Source organism: Panthera leo, chromosome A3 (genome assembly GCF_018350215.1).
Source record: "Panthera leo isolate Ple1 chromosome A3, P.leo_Ple1_pat1.1, whole genome shotgun sequence".
Classification (NCBI taxonomy): domain Eukaryota; kingdom Metazoa; phylum Chordata; class Mammalia; order Carnivora; family Felidae; genus Panthera; species Panthera leo.
In genome coordinates, this window is record NC_056681.1 from 116,003,908 (window position 1) to 116,027,789 (window position 23,882).

At 43.5% G+C, this 23,882-nt stretch overlaps 1 protein-coding gene across 1 annotated transcript in view; it reads left to right on the forward strand.

Annotated features, from left to right (window-relative positions):
- The window catches only part of ALK (ALK receptor tyrosine kinase), a 668,845-nt gene that overhangs the window by 183,491 nt on the left and 461,472 nt on the right, over positions 1–23,882 (forward strand). Inside the window, exon 2 of the mRNA XM_042933341.1 lies at positions 6,306–6,425. Within this exon, the coding sequence (XP_042789275.1) occupies positions 6,306–6,425 (120 nt within the window). The remainder of the gene's footprint in view (positions 1–6,305; positions 6,426–23,882) is intronic.

Consider the following 23,882-nt stretch of genomic DNA (forward strand, 5'->3'; position numbering starts at 1 on the left):
ATAGAAGCATTTTTACATTTTATTGACGTAGGTTTGTAAAACATGTTTGCTAGTGAACCCAGGGCATTTATGTAAATAACCATCATACACAAACAGCTCTTTATTATTTACACTGAGGCAAGTGTGATATATTTATTATATAATGTACATTGGCTTAGGAATAAATGGACACACAGTGAGACAGTGTAAAATAAAGACTGGAAATGAAGATACTGGCAATTGACTAAAACTGGAGTATTAGAGACTATGGACAGTTTGCAGAGTTAATAATTAACTGGTAAATAGTACAGGAACAGCTCTCGGGGAGCACTTTTAATTTCTGGACATTGTATTTGAGATCCCTGGACATATGAAAGGCACCAAGACTCCCCTTCATTTTGGATTCTGAAGCAGAGATAGAAGCATAAAACTTCAAGAGTGGCATAACTGATATTTAAAGAGTAGATCACGCACACATTAGCTCATCTGGCTCTTACAAAACCCTGAGGGTTGGTAGAACATACATTATTCTTGATCTTATCATTTTCGGAGCATTGAGGTTTCTCAGAGTATGTGATTAGCATGAAGTCCTATAGCTAATAAGTGCCAGAGTTAATTTCCTCGAGGGCTCTAGTTTCATTCATTTGACAAATATTTACTGAATGCTTACTGTGTGGCAGGCATGGGGATGTATCAGTGACTAGAAGATACGCAATAAACAAGTGAATGTAAATGTAGGAAATAATAAATGCGCATGAAGGGGATAGCAAGTGGTTTACAGGGAGTGCCATTTCTGGCAGGATGATCAGGAAGATCTTTCTGAGAAGGTGGCATTTAGGCAGAGACCTGGATGGAGAGAAGGAATGGCCATGTGCATTTGGGAAAGAGGAGCTTTCCAGGCTGAGGGAACCAACAGTGCAAAGGCCCTGTGGTAGGAGTTTGCTTGGTGAGTTTGAGAGATGACAAGGAGGCCTGTTAGAACTGGAGCTCCACGGGCAAGGGAAAAATGGCTGGAAATGAGTCTGAGAGAGAGCCAGGGGCTAGATCACATGGGGCCATCAAGGGCTAGGCATGGCAAGAAATGTGAAAAACATTTCAGGGCTGAAAGGACAAACTTCTGTGTGGAAAATAGCCTGAAAGTGAATAGTAGTAGAAGCAGGAGGCCTGCTCGGAGCGTATAGCAGTAATCCAGGTGAGAGGCAATGGGAGAGAAATGGAAGGGGTAAAATTCAGGTAAAGCCAGCAAGATTTGTTGATGAATTGCTGGCGGGGGGTGGGGGGGAGGTGGGGGGAAGAAAGAAGTCAAGGATTCCTTCTGGTTTGGGCCCAACCAACCAGAAGACTTTTGTCCCCTCTCTATAATCAGAAACACCTAGGTTTAAGTGGTAGGCCATCAAGTGTTTAGTGTTTTGTGTTTGTTTTTAAGTTTATATTTTTTTGAGTGTGTATGTGTGTATGTGAGAGGGAGGGAGGGAGAGAGAGAGAGAGAGAGAGAGAGAGAGGACGAGAACACACGAGCAGGGGAGGGGCAGAGAGAGAAGGAGAGAGACAGAATCCTAAGCAGGCTCCATGCTGTCAGCACAGAGACTGACATAGGGCTCAATCCCACGAACCATGTCATCATGACCTGAGCCCAAATCAAGAATCAAACGCTTAACCAACTGAGCCACTCAGGTGCCCCTAGTTTTCACATGTTAAGTTTGAGATACTTATCAGGCAATAAAATGAAGATTTCAAACTGGCAGTTGGATATATATTCTGCTGTTTAGGGAAGTTCAGCCAGGAGATATAAATTTAGTGGAATTAGTATATAGGTGGTATTTAAAGGTATAAAACTGGGTGAGATCAGTTTGGGAGTGAGCTTAGGTGGAGAAGAGGAAATATCCAATCTCCCCAACTTTCAACAGATGTCTAAAATTAAAACAAAGATTACCCCATCCCCTGACCACCAGAGGTTAAAAAAAAAAAAAAAAAAGCTGAGCATATTTACATGTCAGGCAAGAAGAAATTCACTGACTAGTTCTCTAAGGAAGAAAGTCACAGTTGTTAAAGCTTTAGGAATAGGGTTCCGTGGTGGTGATGCTAAGTTGGTGGTTGGTTAAAATAGAATCCTTGTTCATTGGTCAGGAGTCTTCAGTGAGGTCCAGGAAGGGTCTAGTGTCTTGGGGTCACTTGAAATTCATGGTCATTGATCACTGTCAGCTGTTTAAAACCACTGTGATGAAATTCAATATTCAGCCATGAAATCTCCTAGGCATTTGCCACTGGAAAGTTGAGAATGGATGGCTGTGTGGGGTGTTTAGTTTTGTTTTGTTTTATACAGCCTGGAAAATGGGGAAGATCTGGCAAAGAACAGTAAAGAGGATCTGCCACTGGATTAGGAGGTGAGGACTGGGGCAGCCAAGGACCATGTGGTCACCAGGATGCGAGGAATCTAAGAAGTAGGGAGAAGTCGGTGGGCTCACGTTCTTCTGAAAGACATAGTAAGACTGAGGCGTAGTAAGAGAAGGAGTAAGACTGTCCATTGTATCAGCAACTTGGGGTGCCAGTGACCTTGACCTGGGATAGTGAAGACAATTTTGATTTTATTAAGTTAAGGAGAAAAGGGGAAGGAGAAAGTGGAGACAGGAGCACAGACAAATCTTTTAAGAGACGTAGCTGTAAAGGAGAACAGAGTAGGAGGACAATGGCTGAGGAAGAATGTGGTGGTCATTTCTTTAAACATGCTGTATGTTTGCTACGGATGAGATTGACTTGCTAGAGGAGGAAATTGTTGAAGGCAGGAGAAAGGGGGACAACCAATAATGCCCTCAGTCCAGAGTGCATTTGTGTGCTTTTTGCTCTGCAGGTGGTCTCGGCCATCACTGGCCAGCCTCACTTGGACATCTGACACTTCTTGCTCCTGCTTTCCCCTCTCCTTTCCTTCCCACCCCTCTTCCCAAGGTCCAAGATACACTCTTCTTGAGCCAGCAGGTCTTAATTTCATACCTTCCCCCCATACACATGTGCTGGTAAGGCCCATTTCACTCTGGATCCTTACATTTTGAGAGGGAAATACCAAAAAATTAAGCCATTCTCTTGCTTAAATGGATTGCTTCCTATGGCATCTGTGCTTCTCTATGCTGGAACCCCCCCGCTTCCCAACCAACGGTGAGGATTAGAAGAATAGGGGGTGTGAAGGAAACAGAACTTCTTCCCTGCACTTGTTAGATGCAGAAGTGCTTTCTTCTGTATATTCTAAATGATACATAGTCTGTGAACTTTGACTAGAATTCACATCTATCTCAGTGCTTCGGATTTTGGCAAGCAACTTGGTTTAGGTGGGCTGTGTTTCCTTGGTCTTTACTTTTTCAGATGCCCATCTTTTCGGTTGACCCCTCCCCCCCCCCCCCCCCCCCCCATGCAGCAAATCACTCACTACCTGTCTCCCTCTGGGGACCATATGAAGCCAGCCTCCTGGCAGAAATTCTGGGAGTTCCTGTAAGGGCAGGATACATATGTCTGCTTTTTCTCCAGTATTCATCTTTGAAGATGCCCCATAATTTATTGGAATTTTTGGATAGAAAACACTTTATGCTTTTTGGGGGGATGACCCACAGTGATGCCCATGACTCCTAACTGGGCCATGACTCAGCCCTCAGAGTCCAATCTTTTGAATGATTTCAGATATTTTTTATCCATCATTATTTAACCTGGCCCTCATCCATATAAAAGTCATCTGCTATTCAGTGCCCACACACAGATTTGTAAGTGCTTCCTGAAGTCTAGTGCCATCCACTTGGTGCTTCTGGTCCAGGAAGAAGTTAGTACCATTCCCAAACTATGTCATTAAGAAAAATGACTTCACTTGGAAGCTGAGACGTATTGCTTGGGCTTGATCTTCCTACTGCTTCAAAACTACTTAAAATTTGAGCTGTGTTGATAGACCTAGAGATACAAATTTTTATTCACATGGAGGTCATTGCAAGGGTTTGGTTGTCAGTCTTCTCAGATCCCTCACACAGTGGCCCTGCTCTGGAGCATGCTCTGTGGTGACCCCTGGCCTTAGCCATTGCCCTCTGGGGGCCTGAAGCCCAATAGAGAGCTGTAGAACCCCTTGCACTGGTTTGTGGGGGTCCATAAGGATGGTGGAAGAAGCATGGGCTATAGCATTAGGCTAACCTGGTCTGTTGACTGTGGTCTTCTGCCTACTGGCCATGTGGCCACAGTCCAGGTGTCTAATTTCTTTCAGCCTCAATTTCCCTGGCTGTAAAATGAGGACCAATGATACTACTATTCACAAGGTTGTTGTGGGAAGTGAATGTAATCACTCATTTAAAGTGCTTAGCATAGTGTCTTGTCCATATGTGCTCGATTCATATTATTAATTTTTTTAAAAAACTGTAATAAACCTCAGTCCTTCCCCCAAGTATACCAGTGGTTTGAGGCATGATGTCTCTTAGCTCCATTGTCCATCTATAAAACAGCTGACTTGAGTGTGACATGAGATGGCTTCCTTTTGAAACTTGTTAGCAGAGCTCCTGACCCCTTTCAGTGCACATTCCCCGAGCCATTTGTAGAAATGTTACCAGAAAGATGTATCTGGGTACCAACCAATTCAATTCTGATTTCTTTAGATCAAACGTAGGAGTAAAGTGAAACACCCTTTCTAGGTACTCAGAAGCCAGCACTTCCAACTCAAATCTTTGGTGGTGTTGGTTTTTGTTTGTTTGTTTTTGTTTTAAGTAGTCTCCAGACCTAGCATGGAGCCTAACATGGGGCTTGAACTCATGACTGTGAGATCAAGACCTGAACTGAGACCAAGAGTCAGACACTTAACCCACTAAGCCACCCAGGTGCCCTCCATCTTAAATCTTTGGAAGGCAGAGATAAAGATGTTTCTTTCAGGAGGGTGACTGTAGAATGCCCATCCTTTTTCTAGCTACAAGGCCACATGCTCCCATGGTCAGCTTTACCTGAGTACAGCACCAGCAGATAAAACAGTGGAGGGGCCTGGAAACAAAAGACTGCTGTGTTCACCCAGGATGGTAATTTCCTTAAACCGCGTGAAGAGGGGTTGATACTAACAAGAGGTTGGAGGCAGGAGAATACGGCCCAGTGGAACCGCTTCTGGAGGTGATTTGGAAGAAACAACAAAGCAGACAGACTGGAAAAAGCCTTCTGTGCTGCTTCCTGTTCGTTTTTCTCTTCTTCCTCATCTTTCTCTTCACCAAGTCTCTCCAGCTGGCGTAAGAATTATGTTTGAGTAGCAAACCAGCTCACTCATGGTGGAGCATGGCCTTTTGATACAGGCAAACCTGGGTTCAGCTCCTGATTCCATCATTTGCCCCTCTGAGCCTCAGTTGTTGCAGCTGTAAAATGGGGGTGATCCTGCTTATCTCTGAGAGTCAACTGCAAATATCACGTGGGATTATGTGGGTTGAGTCCAGCATAAGTGCCTGGCTCATGGAAGATGCAGAAAAAACCCTAGTCCACCTCCTTCCCTCTTTCCCTCACTCAGGCTTGCTCACATCTATCTCTGAAACAGAGCTGTTCCTTCTTTAACAGAAGAAGCTTTGCCTGCCGTAAAACATTAGCAAATAGTGATTGACTTGGGGGTTTTCTGGGAAGAACTGCATAAGAGCATGTAACATGTGTTCATTTGATTTGTAGGTAATTATAATTACTTTTCACCACACAAAACCCACTCGAGGTACAGTTAAGCAAAGGAATAATGCTGCTTTTGTTCCTTTTCTCTCAACCCTTCTTTCTCTCATGCAAACAAGAACATTAATCCTTTGTGGCTCCCTGGACTGGTGACTGTGGGAAAACCCATCACCTAGCTCTTTTTTTTTTTGGTCCCTGAAAATAACATAATTGTCAAAATCTCATAACTTCTGAGTGCAATTTCAACCCTCTCATTGATAAGGCAATAATAACCCAAGCAAACAATTTTAGATGAACTAACAAGTCTGAACATAGAGTGGGGGCATTATCTAGATGAAATGAATTGAAGTTCTCTACGAAGTTGTACAAATTCTTATAGGCAGAATAGACTTTGAATAGAGCTATTAGACCAGGCCATTAAGTCTCCTGGCTTCAAGTTAGTCTCCCAGAGATGTTTGGTCACAAGATTCAGACTTCTTAGATTTGGCTGCCTGGGTAGAAAATGTGCACTGAGGTGCTTGGGGTCAATTCAATCTACTGGTGGCTCGGTCTTTTTTCCCTGGTATTCCAGTGGATGACAAGAAAGCCTCTTACACACTTCTCCTATAAGCCATATGAGTGACAGCTAGAAAACACACCTTAAGCACATGGGTCAGTATTCTCTCTGTTTTTATGTTCAGGTCACAGCTCCTCGGAGTCACCGACAAACCTGCCTTCTCCGCCTCCTGATCCTTTTGTATGGAATCTGACCTGGATAATGAAAGATTCGTTCCCTTTCCTGTCTCATCGCAGTCGATACGGTAAGTATATATTTTATAGTCGATGTGTAATCACCATCTCATAATTAAGGAAGCTGTGAGTTTTAGTATCCACTGGCACACATTCCAGCCAGGCCTGGCATCTCCGGACCAACAGGTGCATTCTTTATCCTAGATAAAGCCCATGGCTTTGTTGCTACTGTATCCCAACCTCCCAGCCTTTGTGGCGTATAGTGTTCCTGACAGCCCTGCCCAATCATTAGATACCACACTTATCTGCATTTTGACTGTGGTTTCTAGACATAGGGCTCTAACTCATGAGTGTTTCTAGCAGTGGTGACCTCTTGAGAAAGGATTGTTGTTATGAAGGTCACAGGTCTTCTGGGGCCCCTCAGGTAACTCCCTGACATTTGGGCAACTCCTTAAAGTTTCCCAGACATGCTCCTAGATATTAGTTCAACTCATGTGATCTGCACCCACTTCAGAAGTAAGGAGGCCAGGTCCCGTTCCATTTTCACAGATGTAGAAACTGAGCTTAATAAGATTGTGCAGAGTGGACTCTAACTACAAAGCCAGAATTCTTCCCTTACATTCTCTTTTCCTCCCAGAGGGGCCACCTACTCAGCCTGCTACATCCTGTCTTAGGAGGCCATATATGTATGGTATAGGATTCTTCATTCTTTCTCTGTGCTAACAGCTAACATTCTAATAGTTCATAGGAGCTGGGCCTCTGCAGAGGGAAGAGCGGGTTTGGAAAAGAGCTGATGTATTTTCAGGTGGACATTTTTTCTTCTCTTGAACTTCTCTAGAGTGAACCCCATTAGAGCAGGCACTAAGCTGCATTTGTTCCCCACTTTATTGTATCACATAGAACATACTCATAAAGGCTTGTGCGTGATGAATGAATACAAAAGGCTTCTGGGGATGGAACTTACTCATGAGGTCTGCTTCAATTAAGTATTTATGAACCTGGTATAGCAGTGAGTTCTAGATTCCCTTCTGGGCATATTTACTCATCCTTATACTCAGTCTCTGCCATTGGACCTGAGCTTTTTAAAATGCACCTAACAGAGATCTTCCACTCACTGCTATCCCTCATGCATAAACGTAGCTAGTCTTGGTTCATATTAACTGTACCTTTCATTTCAAACTTAAAAAAAATAAATGCATCAAAAACCCTAGGGCAGTTCTAGGATTATACTCTGCTGGGATGTTTCCTGCTGCTTCTAAGCCTCCCTAGTGGGAGAGGAAGATCAGTAGTTGTCAGAAGATTCCAGATAAGAATTACTTCTTGATTTTATTTAAGCCAGACATTGAGTGTCATTTTGTGATAAGGGCAAGTGTCTATAAATAATTGAAATCTGGTCCTTTGTATCGTTATTGCTTTGTAACCAGATTTGTGATACAACCGGTCTTTGGATAACATTTTGATTTTGCTCTCAAAGTCATTCAGTATCTCTGCAGGATGACAACTTTTATAAAATGCAGAATGTCCAAAAAAGGCATCCTACCTCCTGGATGACACAGAGGGCATTGCATTTGTTCTCTGTAGAGCATCCAGAAAGAGGTTGCAGGTTGAAAGGAGAAAGCCCCTGGAGTTTATTAAGCTGCTCCCTACCACTGCTTGGCCCTGATACACCTACTTCCTTCAGGCCTCACCCTTATCTATGAAATGAGGTAGAAAGACATGCTGCCTTGGCGCAAAAGAGTAGATCAGGAGCCTTCTCAAGAGCCTTTTCGAACTCTCCTTATGGCCTAGTATCTTCATGAATTGCCTTCTTCTAGGCAAAAGAGAGGACCCAAACCATTGGCCAGACATTGCCCAAATGCTGGATGGAGATGCCAAAGGCAGTGCCATTATTGCTATTGATTACAGGGCGGGAAGAACTGATTCTTGATTGGTGGCTCCTTGACTGAGTGCAGTGGTAATTTCAGAGCCTTTTTTACCTTACTATATTTAATTCAGCCACAACCTACCTGCCTCCACCATCACCTCTATGTACCTGGTCCAGTGCCAGATGGGCAGAGGGGATACAAGTACAAAAATAAGTAAGACTTATTCCTGCTCTCTCAAGGCTTATAGGCCAGAATTCCAGAGGCAGCTAGGCTTATTGCTACAGCAAGCACCTCTGGGGGCTGATCCTGGAGCACAGATGTGAAGACTCATCCAAAACCCATTACAGAGCAAACTGAAGGCCAAGACTCCTGTCCCCTGAAGGATGTTTGTGGGGGCCCAGCCCACATGTCTGTATGAACCAGAGAGGCCAACAGACTCATTGGTGATAAATCTGTACCTTTCAACTGCCGTGAAAGACATTTTAAGAAATGTTAACAACTTCATTAATTTTAAGGCCTCAAACTTGGGCAGAGAAATTTGACTAGAAAATTGCCGCCTGAAGGGATAGTTCTTCAGACAGTGAGAAGTAACCAAGTCTCAGCAAGTCATTGTGGGCGTTTGAGTGGCGGAGTCCCATGCCTGCGTTCTGGGGATGAGGCGGGAGGGGATATTCTGGAGGGGGGCCGCACAAAGGGCCAACAAGAGGGGCCAGCAACAACCTATCCACAGGCATCATGACAGACAGCAGCAGGCCGGCCCTCTCAGGCAGGCTGTCCGGTCCTGAATTGAATGTGGCTTTCTTTTTACCAGTGTTTTATGAGAAGAGACGAGGTGGAGAGAGGCTAACAAGATTTACTCACCCCCAGCCTGTAATTATCTGCTTGAGGAAAAAGTTTGACCTACCTTTTTGAAGTCTTCCCATATTTCTTCTAATTTACATTGGGCCTTTTATGTCGTGTAAAATATATTTTCTTCAGTGGCATTTGGTATCTGATTCCAGCTCTTTCTCGCTTCTTGTCTTGAAGGACTGCAGCCCGCTTGTGTCATCATTGACAAGCAGAGAACTACGCATTCCTCCCCTAAGGCTTGGAAGGGGGGAGGCATCTAAAGAAATACCTTTTTTTCCCATTTTATCATCACCTCTTATGCCTTAAGATTATTTATAGGCTTGGCTAGAGGACTGGGCTCTTGTTATCCACCCAGATAAAAATCTGTTCCAACTGGTAGCTCCAGGTGCTAAGAGACAGAGGGCACTGGGAGCTATCATCATGTTGAGTTCTAGAGCCACAGAAGCAGATGGTGTCCTGCCCACTTTAGCTCATGTTTGCCCACGCTGGGTGTGGGAAGAATCAGATCAACATGTAAAATGTAATATAATCAAAGGTTCTGCCCCAGATGAGGAGGAGAAAGAGAATTCCTGTTTATTGAAGAACAAAAATGTTGATACTTTGCAGAACTCTTTCACACCCTTTTTCTCACTTAAGCTTGTTATGAAATTATTTTATATCCCATGTAAATTGAGGGCCAAAGAAGTTTATTAACATGGTCCCATTATGGAGCAGAACAGCAGTTAGAAAAGCTTGAACCCAGATTGTCTGACTCCAAGTTGAGTGCTCTTTCTACTACACCACAAAGTGAATTCACAGATGAAGTCTTCCCTCCACGGAGAAGGCTCTTACTTCCTGGTGTTGGGACTGAATGACTAGTCTGTTACCCAAGAGCTAGGCAGCTATAAAACCAAGACTTGATGTCCCCAAATTGAGACTATTCCAGGCAAGCCAGCTAGTTCATCTCTTCCCAAACAAGGGCACCTTGGGCAGTCTTGTGTGCCCTACCATAGACTGTGGTCTCTCTTAAGGGTTGAATTGTGTTCCCCCACAAGAAATATTGAAGTCCTAACCCCTAGTGCCTGTGAATTTGGCCGTATTTGGAAATAGGGTTTTTGCAGAGATCATCAACTTGGGTCCATACTGCATTAGAGTAGGCCTTAATCTAATATAACCAGTGTCCTTTTGAGAAAACAGAGACGCAGACACAGACACACAGGATGGACACCATGTAATGAGGGAGGCAGAGATTACAGTGATGTATCTATAAGCCAAGGAATGCCAAGGATTGGCACCAACCACCAAAACCCGAGAAAAAGGCATGGAACAGATTTTCCCTTAGAGCTGTCAGAGAGAGAATAGCCCTGCCAATGCCTTGATTTTGGACTCCTGGTCTCCAGAACTGTGAAAGAATCAATTACTGTTATTTTAAGCCCCCCAGTTTTCTGTACTTTGTTATGACAGCCCTAATAAGGTCATACAGTTCTTTGTCCCTCCACTCCTCCAATGTCTAGAACATTGACTCCTGGAAGAGAAAGATTCCCCTTAATGCCCAACATCAGGCTACAACAAAGCCATTGTTAGACTTTAAATAAAAGTTCTATTAAAACTTTTTATGCTTTCAAGTCCATTGGGACCCATCCAATTTGAGGTCTGGTGCTATTGGAAAGAAAGAAAAATTCGACTTTTTAATTACTTTCCCTACTGCCACTACAGGGGCCACTACTGTGGTCCTGTTAATGTATCAATTTCTTTGATTGAAAAGACTGGGTAAATTAAACATATCTCTGTCTCGAAAAAAAATCAACCTACCACAGAATTGAAAATGGAAAACAAAAAAGCCCACAAATGCCTTATGGGATTTGCTTCATAGTTCAGGCAGGAAGTCAGTTTGATCACATTTCTGAAATTACATATTTAATGTGGCTGGACGTGATCATCTATTCCACCCTCAAGTGCCTGGTGTCAGTGAAAAGCAGTTCCCAGTTCCCTTGTGGACCTCTGTCAGGGCTGAAAGCTTTGTTCCCCGTTCCTCTGCCCTGACAGGCCAGGACTTCTTGTGTTCTCTTTCGACCCTGCTCCATTGAACTGGGAAGTCAAGTTCATTCCTAGTCCATGCTCTTGTATTTTAATCTGTAACATGGTAAGTACAAGCCCTGTGAATGCATTCACCAAAAAAGACTGAGTCCCAAGGGATACAGCAATACTGCTGGTTATATAAAACTAAGAGCAGGGTATATCTCTCACGCTGAGGACTGTTGGCCTGCTAGAGGCCAATGAACCCTATCCATGGAAATTAAATAACAAGCAGATGGCTTAGGTGTTTCAAGAAAAGACTTGTCTAAAATAACCCACTTGATCATATACCCTACCTTTAAAATGAAGGTACATAGATCCGCTCAATAAATACCAACGATTTATCTCTATGTTAGTGGCAGATTGGGTAAAGAGAAGCAGAAAAGAAACAAGGCAGATTAAAAGATAAAAGACTGATTGACCAACTGACACAGAGGCAAGAAAAACAAGTTAAAAAAGAGCCATTTAAAGCAATTGTCACAGACATGGGGAAAGGTATTGACAAAAGGGAAAGAAAGAAACAGATGAGGGAAGAGAGATAGAGATGCACAGAGAGAAATACAGACAGATTAACGTGGAAAGGATCACTCAGCCTGTCTGGTCTCCTGTCAATGTGTTCTTTCTCCTGCTAGCATGGTCTTAGCAGTCCTACCCGGGCAGGTGGTTCCCTAATACACAGTCCAGTCATGGCCTCCCCACTGAGCATTGTTTCTGTATCCCTACCTGCCTGAATCATTTCCCCCTTACTGTGTCTCTGATGCCACAGGGTATGAGAGAGTGGGTATAAACACTCTTGGAATACCAACTGTATGTTTGGTTCTGCTCTAGGCATAGCAGTGATAAAGACATATAGGACACACTCCCTTCCCTCAAGAACTCTCAAGGAAGAGGCAAGCATGCCTGCACTATGACAAGTGCAGAAACAGAGACATGCTCAAAGTTCCTGAAATGTAGGGAGAGACGTCCAGTTCTGTGGAGGACTTAAGAAGTTAGATGTCCTGGAGATGGAGATAGCTCGGTTGAGCCTTGGACCCTGAGACCAATGAGAAGGGCATTCCTGGTGCAAAGGCATGTTCAGGAACAGGTCAAGCTCAATACCAGAGGATATGGAGGACCTTGGAGGAAGCAGCAGCAGTGTGCCTGGAGAAAGTTACTTCCAGATGTACTCAGGATTTAGACATGATCCTACATGTGAAGCATAGGTTGGAAAAGGAATGGCAGGATGGGAGTCTGGGACAGATTCTGGCTATAAGTTGAGCATGACTTGGTTGTCCATCCAGGAGCGTCCAGCTTGGGTAATTGAGTATTTGGACATTGTGTTAACTGAAACAGGGAGGAGGATAAACAGTTGGCAAGGAGAAATGGTGACCAAGACCTTAAGAGAGGAGAAGGTGGAGAGAGCTATGCTGAGCAAGTTATATTTGAATGTCTTCAGGGACATCCAGGTGAAGACAACAGGTAGAGAGTTGTAAATCTAGGTCTTGGCTTTGGGGAGAGGTGAGATAGAGAGTCATTAGCATAGAGGTTGTGGTTGAGGCTGGTAATTGGAGGATGAAGATCCCGGATGTTGGATTTAAGAAGTAAACAGAGGGGCACCTGGGTGGCTCAGTCGGTTATGCGTCCAACTTCAGCTGAGGTCATGATCTCGTGGTTCGTGAGTCCAAGCCCCATGTTGGGCTCTGTGCTGACAGCTCAGAGCCTGGAGCCTACTTCAGATTCTGGGTCTCCCTCTCTCTCTGCCCCTCCCCTGCTTGCACTCTGTCTGTCTCTCTCTCTGTCTCTGTCTCTGTCTCTCTGTCTCTCTCTCTCTCTGTCTCTCTCAAAAATAAATAATAAAAAAAAAAAAAAAAAAAGAAGTAAGCAGAAGAAGAGAAGCTTGACACACAGAAATGGAGAAATAGGAAATGTGGGAGGAGAAATAAGAAATGGTATACTCATAGAAACTAAGGTGGTAAAGAATTTTAGGTACAGAAATAATCAGCAGTGTTGAAGCCACCTAGAGATAAAGTGGAAAAAGGACTGTAAGAGCCTTTTCTCACCTTGATAAATACTCCTTATGTTTTATATTCTTCCTTTCCCCTGTTTCCTACTTTCTCATTCCATTGTGTCCCCAACTACTTTGTTGTTTTCCTTCCCTTGAACCTTTCTCCTTAGAGCCTACCTGTTCCAGCTTGCAAGGCCCAGCTTAGTCCCTGCTTCCACTGCATTGTTTTCACTGAGTACCCAGACTACACTGATGTCTCTTTCTCCTTGGAATTTTTGTATGGAAAAATTGATGGAACTTTTTGATAACATTGGGTTGATATAATCCTTCTTCTTGAAATCTGAGAAGATTCTTATACAGGGAATGGTTATTTCTTGAACATCCCAAATTCTCCATGAAACTCCATTGGATGATGACCATCATCACAAAACCTGGGGCTTCCCTCATGCTTCTTATCAATCAGGTAACTTTCCTAGGTTATAGTTCATCCCTTCTATGTCCCAAGTAAACCAAGTCAGCTGATAAAGCAATCATGGATGAATCTAATTTGATGAATCTAATTTACCCACTGGAAGACAAAAAACGTGATAAAAATCACTTTTATCTGTTATCTAGGTATGTATGTATGAATGTATGTATATATGTATGTATGTATCTATCCAATCATATATTTACTCATCCAGCAAGTGTCTACAATTTGCCAAGCTCTGTGACCCTGCCCCTCATAGAGATTTTGCCCTAGTTCGCTATCATAGGTCCAAGATAGTCCCAAATATCCATCTGAAAGGTCTTTCTTAAGTACTTGTATGATTGTTTTGTATATGTGTGCAGACCCCTGGGTCTGATGATCTATCAAACCCAATAGGAAGGTTTGCGTGGGAAATAATACTTTTCAGTTTTAGCAAAGACTTAGTATGTCTGTTAGATAAAGAGAGCTTCTTTTTGGAAACCATCCAGTAAGGATTACCACCCAGTAGCTGGTGACCACATTAACCCCAAATTAGAACAGCCCACGAGGTTGTAGACCTCACTCTGTCCCTGTTTTCTCACCAAGGAAAGTTGTATAATGTCCTTATGAAGTACTTTGTATTTCTGATGTCACACTTTTCAGTGCGACATATCTTAAGTTATTTGTGGCCCTGAGTCATCATGATTCTGAGACTGTAAGCTCTTAGAGGTCAAGGAATCTACATTTTGTTCCCTTTTGCATTTCCAGTGGTTAATCCACTGTTTTGCAGTCAGTTTAGCTCCTGATAAATATACAGTAGATGAAATAGCAACATTTGCTGAACAATCCAGGGGCAAACCAGGAATTTGGGTCTCTCAGTTCCCAACTCAGCTTTTCAGCCCCTGAGGATCTCTGTAAAGGGTAGGGATGTTCCCACAGCCCTCTTATTCCTAAAGTCATATTAACTGGTTTCAGGAAAGACATGTGTCTAGGGGAGAACAGTTCCTTTGGTTTAGAATTAAAAGCTATGACATTAACTACTTTAGGCAGGCTTATTTTTTCTCTATTCAATCTAAAAAAGCATATTCAGCAGACATGAGTGAGCTGAGGAATTTTTGTTTTGACAGCTTTGGGACATCTGAGATATTGTATACAGAGCATTCCCAACCAGCTCAGAAAGATGTGTGTCCAAAACATATGCAGGAAAATGACTGATCAAGAATGAGAAAAATGAGAGGAAATCCTCTTAAAATGAAATGTTTTGTCAAGAGCAACCTCAGATGCAAACATTTATGCCAGAAGAGACCTCAGATTAACAGGACTTTACCCAGTCCACTTGAGTAGATGCCTAGAATAATTTGGTTTGTTAAAAATTGTGAGCTGTCAGGGCCCATAGTGGTCTAGTCAAATAGCCTCATCTTACAGATGAGTACACTAGGCCCAGAGAGAGGTCAGCAGTCTGCCCAGAGCTAGTGGCAAAGCTGAGATTCAAATCCAGGTCATCTGTTTGGAAGAGCCCACCTTTAACCCTTCCAGTGCAGTAGACGCATGGGCGATGGTTCATATTTTCTCAGTACTTGGGCTGCAAAGCATCTCCTCACACATCACTCCCATCTGTTGCTTTCTCCATCTCATCATTTTAATTCCTTAGGTCTCCACCACTCCAGTGGGTTCATGATGTCACAAGGGTTACATCAGTATAGGGTCAATACCATCCTGGTGTGGATGGACCCTCGGCCAGGCCCAGTCTGGTTACCTCACCATCACGTGGAGAGCTTCTTAAAGACAAGATCTGGGGTCCAGGAACAGTAGGACTAGGTTTGGGAACCGTAGCTCTTCCATTTAGCTCCTTGTTGCCTTTAAATGTCCTGTGTAACATCCAAGCAAGCTGTCTGCCAGCCTCTCTGTCTGTAAGCAAAGCACAGAATGGTGGGGAAGAAACTCAAGTTGGGATCTGAGATGTGAAATTTGCAGCTCAGATTCCTGTGAGTTTTATTACCTTCAGCCAGTAAACTACTCCCTGATTCTGTTTGTCATCTGAAAAATGGGAATGATTCCTAATTGACAGCATTGCTGTAAGTTCTGTGAGGACAGATTTCCAGATGCTGGAGCACAGGTGTTTCACCTTTGGAAGAGGAATGAGGCCATTCCAGTGAGAGGCCAATAGCCTCCATTTGGGTGGCCTGGCTCTACTTTGCTAGAAAGTTTTTCCTTAAAACTCTTAAAGTCCCTAGTTTTTCCCTCTAGAAACTGAAAGGACTTTATATTTAACCATGATACTCTCCATGCTGGGATTTAATCCTATGTAGCCCAGCTTCAGAATTCATAAAACTACACGAGAATAAGCGATACTAGTTCCCCATCTGCCTGGAGTAACATTATTCCTTCATATGTTCTTACAAACTTCCTAGCTTAAACCTATCCCATGTTAAAATCTTTTCATTCATCAAGATGCAGCCCCAAAATTGCCTCCTCCATGAACCTCAGGTCTTCCCAGGCAGAAAATCTCTCTTGTTCTGTGTCCCCATGGCCTTACCATGTCTGCCAACTGTGAGAGTTAGGTGTGAGAAGTCTATCTCGCCACCCTGGAGTGGGAGTCCCTGAAGGGCACAGGGTCTGTTCTAGGACAGCCTTGTATCTGTGTTCTGAGATTGGCATCGGGTGGGGGAGTGGGGGGAGCCCCATGGTAACCTGCAACATCTAGCAAATCTTCACCATTAGAGACCAGAAAAGTGGGGAGGGTCATTTTTTCATGTTCTGAAGTTGAGACCATTGATGACCATCAGTCTCTTCTGGTTATCATGGATGCCATATTGCTCAGAGCTCTTCTCCAACCTTCTGGTTTTAGGGATGATCCTAATTTATGGATGTCATGCTGAGCAGTGTACAAACTATTAAGGTTTTGAACATGCTCTGTGGGATCTGCTTCATTTGGTTAGAGATGATCCTGAAAATCACAAGGAAAGAACTGGACTGGAAAAGTCCAATCTGGGTTCTGGTCTCAGTTCTCTTACTTATCCAGACTAGGCTCTGCCACTTTGGCCAAGTCACATGAGCCTTGGTTTTCCCATCTGTAAAATGTGGAGGCTGGGCTTGTTAATTTCAGAATGTCTGGGATCTTAAATTATTTTCAATTTTCTGTTCTGGGATGAGGAGCAGAGTCCCATTTCTTCTATCTGTAACATTGCACTGGCCACAAACAAGAGAAATGAGAATTAAGCTTTCTACACATATCTCCCACCATCCTGGGTATGCTTACACACACACCCTCCTTGAGACTGTCTTTTGAGGCTGTGTTTATATAATTGATTGATTGAAGGAGACTTGGCCCTTCTTCGCTGCAGCTTGATTATAAGTGAGCTAAACAGATGTCTTGAATTGGGTGATTGGTTCCCAGATGCATTCCAGGGAGCGAGTTGGTGGGAAGGAAGTGAATGATTTCAGTTCTGGGGCCCCATGACAAATGAATAGTGGTTGTGGGCGGGGCGGGCAAGGGGCTAGGTTTGCTACTTAGTCTTATGAAGTAAGTGGCCAGATGTTGTTGGCAGCTGGTAGATTAATACCAAAGGTAACTGGTGGGCCAAGTGCCCCTTTAGGAGATAACCCAGCAAGAGGGAGTAGAAGCCCCTAATCATCCAAGCCTGGGCTGGAAGTCAGGACTCTTGGGATTCTGCTGGCCAGCTGTTAGAGCCAAGTTAGAAAGCTTGTCTTGGCCATCTGCCCAAAAAGGGAAATTGGTCTTAAAATGGTAGAGATGGAAGAGACCTGAGGATCATTTTATTCCACCACTTAATTTTTCAGATGAGCACACTGAGGCCTGGAGAGGTTAAATGATTTGCCTGAAGTCACACTGCAGAGCCGGGGCTAGAATGCAGCTCCTCTTATTCAAGGTCTAGTGTGACTTCACTTACAAAAGGGAAGCTAGATCAGTGTGTCAAAAGCAAAGATTGAGTAAGGAGTTTCCACAAAGTTTGACACAGTCAAAGCTTGCTGCCTTCAGTGTTGGACATCGACCCATTTAACTCCCCTCTGCTGTGGCTAACCCCTGGAGACACCTGAAGACCAACAGCAAGGACTGCCAAGTTTAATAATAAACAATGTGCAAGTCACTGCCACGCTGGGCGCTTGGTATGTGTATTGCATTTAATCCTCCTCACAATCCCCTGAGGTGGTCCTTGCTTTAATCCCCATTTTACACATGAAAGAATTGAGGTACAGAGAGATTAAATAATTTGCCCCCCAGATATGCAGCGAGTCAAGTGACTGAGCCAAGCTTTCACTTTGAACAGTCTGATCCCATGCAGCAGCTAGTTCCTCAATATTCCTCAGACACCCTAGTGCCCCATGCAGTTTTGATATAAAACAGAGCAAGCTAGGAAGATACCTGTTTTGGTCAGTGTCTCCCTGGGTCCTCTGAGGTCAAGTCAGTGTAGCTCATTTCTCAGCTCCTGGTGGTAAATCTGAGGCACAGGCAACAAAGGCGATAAGATATGCATATATAGTACTTTGTAATTATAAAGCATGTCCACATTCATTACCTTATTTGATCATCATGGCGGGTATTATTATTTTTATCAGCATGATTATTGTGATAAATCTCTCACATTCATACATGAGGAAACCAAGACTCAGGTGGTTAAATGAATTGCCCCAAAGCACATGGCTGATTAGCCCAGAGCTTGGAAATTTCCAAGAATTGTCTAGTGATCTTTCTCTTTCACTCCCACTGCGTTTCCTCCCTTTGTTCTTATCATAGCTTCTAGCCTATGCACAGACCTACTCTCTAGCAGGGAGCTTCCAGCAACCATCAAAAAACAGTTTGTTGGCAGAAGAGTACATCTAGGATGAGAGAAGCCAGAAAGCCTTATTGGAAGTGATTTGAGCCATCGAATCACTGGGAGATATTTTTTTTTTTTTTTTTTTGAATCACTGGGAGATATTTGAAACCTAGCCATATGTGTTTTTGCTAGCTTGTCTCAGAAAAAAAAAAAAAAAGTCTAGAGTTTTGCGAATTGTCCTAATTGTTTAAAGTATTATTATTATCATTATTATTATTTTGTTATAGCTTAGAATAATAATAATAAATACCACAGGGCTCAGAACCAGATTTTAGTACCAATTTTGCAACCCACTCATTTGCATCCGTAATATCTCTAGACTTCAGTTTCTTCATGTCAGATAGTCCCAAAGGTCCCTCATCACCCAGAAGCTCAATGATCGAGAAGTTCTGGAGAATAACTTGAGAAAAGAAGATGACTCTGCCTTGTGCCTCAGGATTGCTGGCAGCCAAGGGAGCTCCTTTGAGCTGGCTACAATCCTTAAGGACTGCCAGAGTTTTGAGAATGCTGGTCTCTGGAGCTATATATAAATGAACCGCAGCCTCAGACATGAAGCTCTATTATATGACCTCTAAAGGCCACCTGCAAGAGAACTGCTACATGTGCATGATGCTTCATACAATTCTTTGTTGAACCCACAAATCAGGCTTGTTAGGGATACACTGGCATTTGTATATGCCATCCCTGAAGCAATCTAGCCTCAGCTTAAATTGTGCCAGTAAGCTAAGCCTGAGGAAGTAAGAGCTGGTGATTCAGCAACTGATGTTCATCCTGGAGCTACCCAGAGAGGATGGCATTTGAAAAGGCCTCCACAGGCAGAAGAAATGCCCTCCACGCTGTGTGACCAGCCACATGATCCTGGGGTAGTCTTTTCCCTTGCCTGGGTCTTGGTTTTTATCACCTGTCCAATGGGAGAAGGAGTTGACCTCAAATGTCATTTCAAGTTCTAATAGCCTTTAACTCTGTGAATATCGTCTGAAGGTAGACATGCCAACCTTCACATGGGACAACGTAATACCAAGGAAATGGTCATCTGCCATCAGCTAAAATGGCTCATATAAATATTATTTCTCATGGTAAACAGAAACTATTCAGAAAGGGCATGGCTGTACAAATTCTGAATCAGCTAATGTGCGTTAGGAATTTCTCCATTCCAAGTGCATGCATCGTTTCATTGGATCCTTCTAGCAGTTCTGGGAAGTTAGTCTGACCACCGAGATGACCGATGCTCTGAGAGAGGGAGAGAGTGCCTAATACTGCCCATCTGGCAGGTGGTGTAATTGGAATCAAATCTCAGGTCTTGTGCTCTATCCCTGAGAAACAAACCTGATGATATTAAGGTCACTTAATGAATAAGACATATTCATTCATCATAGATTCATAGGAGAAGATTATAGGGCTGGATTGGACCACAGAGACTACCATTCAACAAGTGAGGAGTGCCAAGCCCAGCCTCAAGGCCATCTGCATCCTGGCAGTCAAATAGGAATCCCAAGACATATCACAATCATGCTGCTATTTTTTAAACTAGCAGCTAACCTGGTAATTTTGTTGTTTATTTACTTTTGAGAGAGAAACAGAGACAGAGACAGAGACAGAGAGACAGACAGAGAGGGAGACACAGGATCCAAAGCATGCTCCAGGCTCTGAGCTGTCAGCACAGAGCCCGATGCAGGGCTCAAACTCATGAACTGTGAGATCATGACCTGAGCTGGAGTCAGAAGCTTAACCAACTGAGCCATCCAGGTGCCCCCAAAACCAGATAATTCTCTGTTTTCAGATGCAGATTCCATGGCTGAGTATCCAGTTGGGTGAATTCTCTCATGGGCCCCTGATGACCATAGAAACCTTGCCCATACCACCCTCAGTTCCCTCAACCCACCCCTGTCCCTATCCAAGAAACACAGCGGATATCCCAGAACACGTTAAGAAATCTAGATGGGTCACTTTGAGCCCTGGGCCTTACCTGAGGTGTACTCTTAGCTTCCTGAGTCAATACACCCATGGGGGGTTAAGACTTGAATCGTAGAAATGTGTACTCTGACTCAATCCTCACCTAGGCCTTCCAGTTCTGTCTCCATCAAGGGCAGCTCAGATGCTCCAGCTCCTGCCCTGCCTCTAGCTGGGCCCTGCCTGTTTCTCCATGGGTCCAGTTTCTGACCTGCCTCAATGTAGGTCTTGACTCTTATTGGTGTCTGTGGCTCTGAAGGAGGGTGGCTCTGTTGCTGCTTCCTTTTCAATTCATAATTCCCTGTTTGTGAGATACTGCCATCAAGGCCTCAGGGTCCCAGGAAGGAAGCAGGTCAGTGAAAGCCCACAGCCTACTCAATCACTTCATATCTAACTCAGATGTAACTTTATTTCTCTAAGCCCAGTGTCTTTATCTGCTAAATGGGGGTAAGAATCCTGCCTACTTCATAGGATCAAATAAGATAATGATGTGAGGTGCCTGGCATACTGTGTCCAAACCCAGTAAGCTCTCAGTAAATGTAGTCAGTTATGAAAATACTTCCCACAGGCCTTCACAGAGGTCCTCCCCTCAGCTCTTCTTTACAAATGCATACTCAGTGCTGCCAGAGCCAAGAACATTAGTCCAACCCCAAGCTTGATTTCTGACACACTCCTAATAAGAGAAAAACAATTAAAGAAGGGTGAAGTGTCATAGGATGGATAAATATGGTGTTCTTCTCTTTTTTATTACTGCTTTCGCTTTTCATTCTACAATATTTGTTTCTAAACCTCATGGTGGGCTGACACTAAGAGACGTCAGCAAGTGGGTTCCTGTGGACCTGCCCAAGGACAGCTGCTCTGAAGGATCCTGGAAACCAGCTAGTCTTGGAAAGAAAGTTTAAAAAACTAGAGGCTGCTGGTACCCTCACTTGAAATTGACTCAAGGTGACTGAGGAAACTAGTAGGAAATCTCTGTGTTTCCAGGGTCAGGATCAAGGAGGCAGAAAAGGCCTTGATTCAAAGGAGCTTTTTGGAGACTTGGGTCAGTCTACAAAGGAGGACTGTTTGAGTTTCTAAGCTTACCCAAGGGGACACCTGAGTGTCCAAAGGACACCATGTCTCCCTATTACCTTTATGTGGTGTTGTAGATGGTGCCTGGAACTTTCACAGAATCTCCTCATGCATCTCAGCCTGGGAGGACCCCCATCTCCACTGATTAGCCAAGGTGGCCTCCTAGGCACAGGCCTTAGCATGGATGTTTGGGTAGGCTCACACACTTCTAAAGGCTAGGTTTCCACCCTCAGACTCAGTGTGCGGTCATTGCCAACTCCTCTACAGCCAAGGGCATTTGAAAAGGGAACTGGGCATCTCTCTGGGCAGGGCTACCACAGGGTTTTCTGATCAGCTTCTGTAACATTTTTCTGAATGGCTGCCTTTTATACTAGAACAGTGCCTTAAAGCTAACTGTTAATGAATTCAGTTTTTGAAATGTGACTCATACTCTGGAAGGTTTCAGAACATAAGTACAAGCTGATAAAAATGTATGAACATACATACGCACATACACACATTCACTCACATTCACACTTACTCAGGAACAGTCAGTCACTGTAAAACCTGAGATTTTCTTCTTAATTCTCTGACGATCTTGAGGTAAACTGAGTCCCCATTGAGTGAGTTGCACTTTCAGCCTCGTTTCATGGGGACTCTGCTTCTAGGGATGACAACAAGCCCTCATTTAGAGGTAGGCAGAGTGAAAGTGACTGAGGGTCTGTAGGTTTGGTTGTGTTGGCCTTATAGAATCACCAACCTTCAGAGACGGAGGGCACTGTAGAAGGTATTTGCTCCATTTGTTTCATTTTTTAAAGGTAGAAAACTAGGCATAGAGAGGTGAGTGAACCTGCTGAGGTCTCTCAGCTGCTCTATGCAGGACCAAACCTGGAACCATCCTCACTGCTCTACCAAGACCTTTCTCTTCACAGCACCTGACACCCCTCTCAGCAGGAGAACTGTTTCCAGAAGATTCCATTACTTTATCTTTTTTTTTTTTTTTTACAATGGAAGTAACAAGAAAGTGGGTAGCAATGATCAGCAGGTTCTGGAAAGTATGTCTTTTTCTCATTGCTATTTTTCAATGGTTAGATTCTCCTGGGTCCTGATAGGTAAAGTAAGTTTGAGATCTCTAGATTGTTTTGAAATTTTTTAATGTTTATTTATTTATTTTTGAGAAAGAGGGGAGGAGGGACAAGGATAGAGAGGGAGACACAGAATCCAAAGCAGGCTCCAGGCTCTGAGCTGTTAGTACAGAGCCCGATACTGGGCTTGAGCTCACGGACCATGAGATCATGACCTGAGCTGAAGTCCGACGCCTAACTGACTGAGCCACCCAGGTGCCCCGAGATCTCTGGAATGTTTTGAAGGTCATGGTTACTTTGAAAAATAAGCCTGACACAGAGGAAATATAAATCTGTTCCCTTAGGGGCAAGGACAAGCCTTTGCAAATATGAAGAGGTTGCAGACTTTGGGTGTAATAATAGCCAAGATATAACACTTCCCAGGTTTCTCATATATTATTTAATTTACTCTGTTGGTCCTGGATTGTGATTTTGAAACTGTGGAGGCATGACGAAAAATGTCTCAATCTTCATCATTATCCAGCCTTAGGTCACATTCTGGTTCTGCGTTAGGGTGATCCTTTGATCTTTAGGCAAGTAGAGTAAACTTTCTGAGCCTCTGTTTCCTTACCTGTAGAGAGAAGATACCATCTACTTCTCAGTGATTTTCTGTAGATTAGATATAGTGGCATCAGAAAAACAATAACATAAAAAAAAACCACACACACAGTCTCTGGCAGATGGCTGGGACTCAGTGAATGTTATTTCCCATGCCTTCTCTTGCATGTTGACCTGCCTCTGCCATTGGATTGCTTAAGGCTGAACACTTCACTGAAACCCTTGATCCCTCTGAGTCCTATCTGTAAAATATACTCTACAGTCCCTATCCTACCAGGACTGGGTCAGAAGAGGGTTAAAGAGACACAAGAAGCTTCCTAGGTCTACAACTTTAGAAAAGACCCAAGGAGAATATTCCTTATCCTGTTGTTTTTAGAAATGAGTCCCAGGTGTTATTGCTTGAAAGGCACTGAGGCTAGTGCAGGAGAAAGAAACCTGTCTTGATATTTTATGAGAAATTAAACTGGAATTTTAAAAAGCCCAATTCAATTTCACCCAAAATGAACAGTAATATTAACCTCCTTTCTATTTAAAGCCAAAGAGTGCAGCTTTGACAGCTAAAGGGAGGCTGCCTTGGAGCAAGAATTTCAAAATGAACCTATTTGATAATTGGAGCATGTGCCTAGCTTGTTTCACCAGGCAGGGTTTGGTCCAAACACAGCCAGTTCTCTGACTCTTCAGAGTTAAAAGATCCCAGGATGGATGATGCTTGATACTAGGATTGTATATTCTGTTGTCTGTCTAATATACACCAGGCAGTATTTGATCTTGCATGCCACCCCTCTGTTCCAAATAGAAATAGGACGA